We start from the raw sequence: 10,102 nt of genomic DNA on the forward strand, positions 1-10,102 counted from the left end.
AAGCGACCACCAACTATATGAAGGCGCTCAGTACTAAAAGCTGGCGACAGCAAGCCACTGATCGTGCTTGCTGGCGGTTTTAACTGCGATTGCATATATTCTTACTTCATATGACATTTGTTTTGGATATTTTAATGTACGATAGTTTAATTTATTTATATATATTTTTTTAGCTATATTTAATACATTTTTTTTTTTAAATATATTATTAGCCCATATTTCACTTGAGTTATTTCTGAGGATTAATTTTTAATTTTTGGATGCATGCTTGATGTATTTTACAGTTTGAAGAAACGTTTTTCGCTTTTATGTGTATAGTTAAACAAAACAAATACGTTGACAATTAATTTAACATTTAATTTAAATATTTCATATATTTCATGAAAAATAAAATATATATTTTGGTTATAAATATTCCTTGTTTTTGATATTCACTGTTTCGTTTTGGACCCTGTAAATGTAAAGTAGAAAATATCAAAAAAGAAAAGAAAAAACCTTTTAAATAGCATCAAAGCATGAGTACAATTTAAATCCACTAAATACAGGAAACTTTGCGAATATTGTTATAAAAAGCAAATTTAATCTCTTATTTCAAATCAATCACATGGGGCAACGGCTGTTTAATACATATAAAACAAGTATTTCTTAATATTATATGGTTTATTTCAATGTTAACATAATTTATGCTAATTGTATTATTTATATATTTAATATTCCTATTAAAGTTGTATTTAATAATAAATAAAGATTTAATAAAGGTTCAATTAATTAAAACAATATAAAAATGAATTTTTGTTGTTGTAGCTCATTACTTTTCGAAAAACCTCTTTATAAAGATTTAAATTACTTGTTTATATTTTTTTTTTCGTAATATAAAGTTGTCCATAAATATTTTTGTATTAAAAACGTCTAATGTGTAAAATCATATAAAAATATTTATTTGGCAACCCTGTATAAATTTGTGTGAGAAGAGTAAATGAGTATTAAGGAACGTACAAAAAAAATTGATATTTAATATTTTTTTTCATACACTTTCAAAACTAAGCCGTACAACCCATTTTTTTTATTTTAGCATGTAATTTTATTGTCATTTATGAAGAGCTGAGCTTTATATATATTTTAATCGATCAGTGGAACAGCCCGTGTCATCTCCACACACGACTGAGAGACTTTGTTGTGTATTTTCATCCATTCCGTGTTTATGTCAGTTAATAATAATCCTGTGTTGTATAATTGTAATAATATTATCTTATATATTTTAATATATAGCCTATTTTTCTAGAATGTTTAGATTCTAAAATGATGCTATAGCCCATATCTAAAAGTTAAAGAAAAATGCAATTTATTGGTTTGACTTAAAAAAAGAATTTTTATTTTTATTTATTTATTTTTTTTTTTGCTTTACTTAAAGCTAAACTTAAACTAATTTACTAAGCACAACTAAAGAAGAAGAAAAATATATATACAAAGTATTTACAAAAAAATTCTTTTAAATCTAAAGTTGTATCTATTTTAATTCAAATTTTTTTTTAATATTTTTCTTTTTCAAATTTATTTCTTGTTTGCATGCATCTTAGCTTTAATGTAGAAAAATAAAATCTTTTGTTTTATTTTGAAGCTTAAAACTATATATGACTTAAATTTTATTTAAAAAAAACTGTATTTGGTTTTGGAAGTTAATCTTCAGCGTTCCAAAAATTAATCAAAATTTGTTGCAGTTTGAATGCTTTACACTTGGCAACATTTTAAAAAATGTAAAAGTTACTTTGTTTTAGGGGATGTACACATTAAGAGCTCTTTGCTTTATGCTTATGTGGTCGGTCCCCAGTTTAGTCTCTTCCCTAGTAGTGATGCACAATTTTTGCTTTATATTTTTTTTTTGTTTTTGTATAGATGCTAGTTGGGGAGTGATGATTAGAGTTCTAGTTTATTTTTTAAAATTATATATGCACATACAAGTTTACATATTAATTTTAATTATTAATTTGTGTTTAATGCAAACTGCATTAAAATTTTTGTTCCAGAAACTCCATTTCTAGTTTGCCGGTTGAAATTACTGCTGTTTTGTTGAAATTTTTTATATTTTCGTCCCTCTGAAGAAAAAGAAGCTTAGCCCAATGAAAAGTAATAGGTTTCTTTTAATGTTTAAAAGAGTTTTTAATAATACTGAAAATAAAGAAAAAAAATTTTTTTTTACATTAATAAAAGTTTATATGGTTTTCTTAGTATTTTTTGTATATGTTCTAATATAATATATATTTTTATATACAGTAATCCCCTCTATAACGCGGTAGATTGGTTCCGCGTTATAGGAAAATGCGTTATAGAGGTATTCCCGTATACACACGTGTAAAGGTACGCAAAGCTAATTATGAACTGTACCAATCCCCGCATTATATGGGGGAATACCCGTGTTATATGAGAGATTGAAATTGCGTAATATGAAAACACGTTATAAGGGTACCGCGTTATAGGGGGGATTACTGTATATACATGTATTGTATATATTTATATTTTAACTCGCGTAATGTAATAACCAAAGAATATAATACTTGAAACCGTTCTACTAGTCTTCTAACCTTTCACCTACTAATTACAATACTAATTATCGGAGATATATTACACAGTCTTAAATTTCTCTTTTCTCTCTCTCTCTCTCTCTCTCTATCTCTCATTGGATACTTACTAAATTACATTGTTTAAATTTCTCTTTCAGTGACAGCAATTCTAGCATTTTTTATTAGACTAACATCAAAAGATTGTGCACAATCAGGGAAGGAACGCTGCATTTCTACCTTAATTTGTACCCAACTGAAAGAAGATAAGACAGAAGAGGAGTTGTCATTAGAAAAATTTATAATTAAGAAGGCTAATTAAATTATTGATTGCAGGCTTTAAGTAAGTAGTAAAAAAGTTACTGGTTAAGCATACTTAAAACAAAAAGAACAGAAAAAAGTACAAATGAACTAAAGTGAAGTGAGTGATTTAGGAGATTAAGATTAAATGAAGAAGAGCAAACGAACAGGCGAGCAGCAAAAGGAGCAGCAGACAAAGTGGCAGGCAAGCATTTAAGGAACACAAAAAGGAGCTGTAGCCAAAGCGTTTAGATGTATACTTGATGATGAGTATGGTAATGATGATTAATAAATGGGATGTTATTTACAAGCTTAAGGATAAACGCGTAACATAAGCGTATGCCATAAATGAAAAGTTAAAATAAAGCTAAAGGCTTCGGAAAATGAATGTACAAATAAATATTGCTATTGCCATTTTTGTTGTTGTGTGTCAGAGGACTTATAATAATAAAGGCAATCAAAATAACTTCCGCTAAATTGCATGCAACAACTAATTTCCCACACACTTCTCTCCACAACTCCCTATCACCATGCCAATATTTGTTATATTCTTTTTCTTTTTTTTGTTAATTTATTTTTATTGTATTCTCTTTCTTCGACATACACACTCACTCACCTCGCACAAAGCTATTAGGGAGCAACGGCTGGGTGTGAATACTGTATATATGCCTCGTCGGGTGACGCAGCTGTGCTGGCCTGTTCAGAATCTGTCATTGGCATTGCCGGAATAATTGTTGGTGATACATAATATGGATAAGTCGTATTAATATACTGTAACGATGAAGAGATACGCTATAAGAAAATTATTTTAATCCTAGGTATAAACTTGGTACAAAAGAAGTTTGTCAAAAAAAAAAATTTGTTAGCCAGGTTTTTAAGGAGATAAATGCATGTACATATATGTATATATTATATTATTAGGGAACATACTCAAAATTTAAACTTCTTTAAATATTACGTAGTGTTGTAACGGTAGCTATTTAAACACTTCGAAATCCAAGCAGTATTTTATCATGCAATATTTTCTCTCCGTTGTTCAAAATTTAACTACTTTTTAAAACGTTTTTTTTTTGGTTTTTTCAAAAAAAAAAAAACAAAAATATTTATACTTACTGGATTGCCAACCGGTTGCAAGGTTGCGATTTGTGGCATCATTGCGCCATATGGCATTGCAGTATCGCCGCTAACCATCATCATGCCACGTGGTGGCAATTGATTAATGGCATCTGGTTTATAGGAAGCTACTCCCAACTGAGAGGCAGCGGCCATCTGTATATACTGAAATAAGAGGAAAATAAATGGTTTCAGTTAATTTATAAGGTACTATATTGGAAACATTTTCAGCAATTCTGAAATTACAAAAACAAAAATAAATATAAAATATAAAAATAAAATAGAAATCGCTACATACATACAATTATATTGAAATTATATAAATAACTATTTTATTTAATTATTTTATTAAAATCAATAAAATTTTTTAAATACATATAGCCAAAAAAGATAAAGAGATTTGGCAAGACTTCTATTTCTAGGGTGCTCCGATTTGATAAAGGATTTAAGTCAAAATCAACTTTATTTTTTCCACTACACAATGTACCGATACTGCTTAGTTCTAGAGATGTTCCGGCACGTCAGAAGTTGTGCACGTTTTATATTGATTACACTAAAAAAAATTATATATCTACACCATCTAATGAGAATTAGTAATAGCAATTTTAACATTGACACCATGTTAAACTGGTAGAAAGAAGTAGACGCGCCATCTGATTAACTATATTGGCATATATCATAATGAAAAAAGTAGCTAAGAATGTGCACTTTACTTAAATCCGTTGTAAAATCATGGCGCCTTGAAATAAAGTTTTGTTTGTTGGAAATTTTAAAGTAAAAACATTCAATATTGAAGTTTAATAGCAGGAGAACTAAGCTATATTAGCATATAGCTTACTTTATTTAAAACAGTTGTCAAATCAAGACGCCCCAGATATATAAATTAAAAATATATTTATTTTAACTGCTAAAGCAGACAAAATTAAGTCATATTAATGTCCAAACCAGTAAAAAAATTTAAAAAAAAAATAAAATTGCTTCTCTTAATGAAAGAGAAATTTAAAAACTCATGGAATATACCCTCCTTTCCTACCCTTCCCTTATCTAGAAGAAATATTATCCTTCACCCATTAATTACCCAAAGGTTAATAGAAAATATTTTTAAAATCTATAAACAATTAATACCTGCTCGTCTGGTGTGATAGCTTGTGGCATCATATAACCTTGTATCCATGGAGAACCTGCCATTGAATAACCACCAACTTGTGATGCACCGAAACGTGAATATGAGACACCAATTGGAGTGCCAACATTAACTCCAACACCATTTTGTTGCATTGCCGGATCATAGGTAACAGGTATACCTTCAGCGGAGCTAATGCGCCAAGCACGATCATTAATATCCATTGGCTTAAATGGCTGCTTCTTCTTGGGCCCACCATCGGCATATTTAATGAGAAGGGCATCATTTGCGCCAGGCAAAGTGCACCCCTTAAATGCTTCTATTATACGTTCGCACTCCTCACGTGTTTGTAAACGAGCAAATCCAACACCTGGAAAAGAGTTTAAAGTATTCCATTTTATATATGCGATCAGAAAAAATAATGCTTCTTTTTAAATTGTTCATACCCCTTGAGTTTCTAAGTGAATCACGTAATACACGTGTAGAAATTACTTGACCATATGTCATGAGCAAACTCTCAAGATCAGCTTCATTGTACCGTGGTGGTAAATTTGCTAAGTATAGATTAGTAGGATCCTGTTCCTGCAGCTGCTTTATTTGTTGATATCAATTTTGTTATATGTATTATAATATTTATAAAAAAATATTTTTAATTATTTGAGATTATTTTCAATTGTTTATGGTTATAATTATTTAGAGCATATTGTTATTATTATTTATATTTATTTATTAATTTATATGAATTATTTTTTATTTTAAATTGTATTTTTTATTATATTTATTTTTATATTTTAATATTTATTGTTATATGTATTGTTAATTATTATTAATTTGCATTTTTAATGTATGTTTAATTGCATTATTTTTATTTTATTATGTTTTTATATTTTTATTTTGTTAAATTTTTTTAGGTTATTTTTTAAAAATATTTATTTTTAATTATTATTTTTATAATTATTAATTAATTTATTATTTTTAAATTATTAATTTTAAAATTGCAAATTTTTTTTATATTATTTTGAGTTATTTATTTGTTATAATCAGTTTTATTTATTATTTCGTAAGTATTCGTATTGGTGCGATGATTAGATGTAAAAAAGAAAATAATTTAAAATTAGTATATATTTAAAATAAATAATTGAATTGTAATGTTTTTAGTAGATTTAGTGTAAGCTGCTCAAGAATTAGTTGACACATTAGTGATATATTATTCGAAATATTCTTATTAGTCGATAAAGTCAAATTATGAAGTTGCTGTTGTTGGAATTAAGCTATACCAAAAATTAAGTAATTATTAGCATTAATAGTTAAATATTGAATATCTTATTATTTTAGTTTTAAATAGATACATTATTCTAACAGTTGGAATACGCTTATTGTAAATTATAATTAACTAACGATCGGGTTCTACCTATAAGTGTCATAAGTATTATTAAAAACTCACTTATTCTACATTTGCCTAACCTTAGCAAAGAGCCTGGTTATAGGTTCTGAGTTTTTCTTGAGGATCTTTGAGAATGATTAATAAATGATCTTGGAAGATTCATAAAATTCTACAAGAAAACAAATTTTTTCAAGTGATTTGAATAACTATTCTTATTACGTAGAACACTAATTCACAAAAAGGAGATATATCTACAAACAATACCTCTGGAGAAACGCAATTAAATAATACATTTGCCTCACATACAGAATCTAAGAGTACCTAAGAGTTCGAAATTTTAATTGATGAAAAACCAGATCAAAATAAAACTTTTTTTTAAATTAAAAAAATTGTGGGATGACCATTTATTTCTTTTTCTGCATCAAAGCAAACGAAAAAGAGATCGATAATTTAGAACCTGTCGCAACTACACATTTTTTAACATGATTAAATGCTGTTCACTTTTCCTTACAATAGGGATTCAAATCCCAGTTATCATGGTGGGATAACAACAACAACAACAACAACAACAACAACAACAAGAACTGGTTAGCTTTTCAGTTAGTTTTTCCATACATATAGTGTTACGCAGGCATGATTTTAGCATCGAGCTCATGTTGTAAAATGAAGTTTAGTATAATAATACAGCTTATAGATATATATAATATGTATTAATTATAAGTGTTAAAAACTAATTAACTTTAGTTTAGTTTGAAGTATATATATAATATATCGTATATATTAATATATTAATTTGAATACATATAGAAATTTAGCATTTATTTACAGATAATAAATAATATATAATATATCTCTAAACCTACAAAATAATTTTTACTAAAAACTAAGATCTGTTAATTTAAAATGAAACTATGAAGTCTATACTTGTTTAAAATAATTTTTTAAAAAAAATATTCATTCAGTGTACTAAGTAACCGGAATTATGTAAAACCATGTAAACAAATAATCTCTCAATAAATTAATCAAATTTTTGTTGTTGTTTCTTTATAACTGTTCGAACCTTTCTAGTTTCTTTTTGTCATAACATGCGTCACATTTGACAAAAAAATCAACCTTAATAAATTAACACTTAATAATAATAATTAGTTAATTATTGTGATAGTTCTGTCGTTATAGGTGTTGGGACTCACAAAAGCTCAAAGTCCGTTGTCGTAATATTTGCGGATTTACCTCGTCTTTGTAGCTTCTGATGTATGATGATTTTTTTGATTTCTATTAGTCTTATTAGGTGGACTGCACCCGGATCCGGAAATTCCTCAAAATAAAAATCTCTCCCATTAAATTAATCTGCGGTTTATAAACAGTCGTATTAGTATATAACGAGTACTTTCTCGTTTCTTCCGTCATTCGAATAACTTCTATAGAAGTCTCTACTGTGGTCGTCTAAACTCTTCAAATACAACAACTTGTAAGTACGGATATCAGAAAATTGATACAATTTCTTGTTAAATTTGTGATAAAGTCTGTTCTATTGTAAGATATTTTTTTACCAAGACTGTGTTGATATGTAGTAAGTTTATTCTTTAAATGTTATCGAAATAGACTGCAATAGAACTATATCACCTTTTAACTCTATCCTCGTTAGGTATGACCACAAATTGTGTGAGTTTTTTTTGTTTGGAAAGTCTGTTTAAAAGTGGTAATTTTAGATTTGGAAACATAACATAAGTCTCGTTATGTTATATCAGGTGAACACAGTTCATTTTCTGGCCATGTTCGTTGTGTTGTTGCTTAAAATTTTTGTATAATTTACAAAAAATTTACGATATTTTCTACACTAAAAATTCCGGAAACTTTGTACACTGCATGTAGATATTTTTTTTTTGTTTCAATATAATTGTATACAGTTTTGTCAATAACTATTATTTAATATTTAATACTGTAAAGTGCTTTATTTTCACCTTTTCTATTGAAATTAAAAAATTTTAGCACTAAAAATTTATATATGAACGTAGCTATAAATTGTAGATACTCTTATATTGCGCAATTAATTACTTAAAATTGGTTAAGAAAAATAAATTTCTACTTTGTATCTGTGGTTATGAGTGTAATATTGTAATATTGTGATATTGTAAACAAACATTGTGTTTTTATTTACAGTAGAAACGTTCTATGTCTGACTACTGGAAAACACAAATTGTGCTATAAATAAGTTTCCTTAAAAAAAGCTGTATAGTACAAATTATAAAAGTCTAAATTCTAATTGAAAATGAAATTTATAAGAATATTTATCTATCGAATTATAAATTACTAAGTAGTAGTTTTCGATGGGTGTGTCATACCAATGGTAGAATTTCAACTACACCAAAAAGCATAAAGAACTCAAATGTTTTGACTAATTACACTAATTAAAATCTACTAAAAGCATTTAAATGGTTTTATGGGGAGTGTTATATGGGGAAATATGATACAGGATAAAGGGATGCTAAAGGGACTTTAATGTTATAAGTAAAAAACTTTACACTAAAAACAAAAACTTTGTTGTATTTATAGTTGAACTTAATGAAGCATTTTTTACCTTTGAGCAAAACTGGTGGTTCTTTAGTAGCGGTTTTGAAATCTTTATAATGTTCATAAATAAATAGTTTACTTTTTACTTTAATTAGCATTTGAAAAAAATGTATTAAACTTAAATGAAAATACAAATTCAAAAAATATTCAACAAAAACTGATATAGAAATTTAACTTTTCATCAGTGTTTGCATACTTCACAACTTCAGAACGAGCAAACTGGGAATAATTGTGAAATAAAAACAATTTTGTTGCAACTTTCACACTTTTTAGCATTAAAAAAGTGCAAGTTAAACATAAAAAGTAAAAGATTTTATAATAAAAAGATAAAAGTAAAAAAATCTAAAACTTTTACTCCAAAGTGTGTATTGTAAAAGTAAAACTTTTGATTGAACTTCGTTGAACTCGTTGCCAGAGCACAAAAGGTGAAGCGAAAAATGCAAACAATCCACAGACTTTTTAAACTGCTTAAGATATCCGAGAAGGATTAATAATTAAAAAGAAAATAATTTAAAAAAAAAATTATTTAAAAAAAAAATTATTTAAAATTTTTTTTTTATATTTATAAAGGATGTACTCGTATCTAGAGGACATAACTGGGATGTATGGTTGTATGGGTGAGGTTAGTGTTAATATTACTTGCATGCAAACAAACGTACAGTTTCCGGCCTATGAAGCAAGATACCCACTTTAGCCATCTGAGCTTGTACGCCCTTGGCCTGTAGTCCCTTGACAGCACCTTCTGCATATTGTGGTAGCTCGAAATCGACAAATCCATACCCTGAAAATATTTAATTTAGTTTTAATTATACATTTATAATGGGAGTTAATACTAAAATTAATTTTAAAGTTAACTAAGAATAAGGAACTGGACTACTAACTAGGTCCTTCGCCCTTAGATTATTTTATTTTCATAAAATATAATATATAAAAATTATATATACACAAGATATATACAAATCTATATATTTAATGGTTACGTAATGGATATAGATTGTATACATTATAAAAAGTGACATCAATTAATGAGATGATTTCTTGGATCAAAAAACAAAA

The 10,102-nt window shown here is 27.2% G+C and overlaps 1 protein-coding gene across 1 annotated transcript in view; it reads right to left on the minus strand.

Annotated features, from left to right (window-relative positions):
- Positions 1-1,894: 1,894 nt before the first annotated feature.
- Positions 1,895-10,102, minus strand: part of LOC119671291 (protein alan shepard-like) — a 20,984-nt gene continuing 12,776 nt past the window's right edge. Inside the window, exons 4-9 of the mRNA XM_038081865.1 lie at positions 5,538-5,679; positions 5,094-5,461; positions 3,969-4,133; positions 3,472-3,626; positions 2,687-2,811; positions 1,895-2,166 (exon numbers count right to left, since the gene is read on the minus strand). Of these exons, the coding sequence (XP_037937793.1) occupies positions 3,486-3,626; positions 3,969-4,133; positions 5,094-5,461; positions 5,538-5,679 (816 nt within the window). The 3' untranslated portion in view covers positions 1,895-2,166; positions 2,687-2,811; positions 3,472-3,485. The remainder of the gene's footprint in view (positions 2,167-2,686; positions 2,812-3,471; positions 3,627-3,968; positions 4,134-5,093; positions 5,462-5,537; positions 5,680-10,102) is intronic.

This window comes from Teleopsis dalmanni, chromosome 1, assembly GCF_002237135.1.
Source record: "Teleopsis dalmanni isolate 2A chromosome 1, ASM223713v2, whole genome shotgun sequence".
Taxonomy (NCBI): domain Eukaryota; kingdom Metazoa; phylum Arthropoda; class Insecta; order Diptera; family Diopsidae; genus Teleopsis; species Teleopsis dalmanni.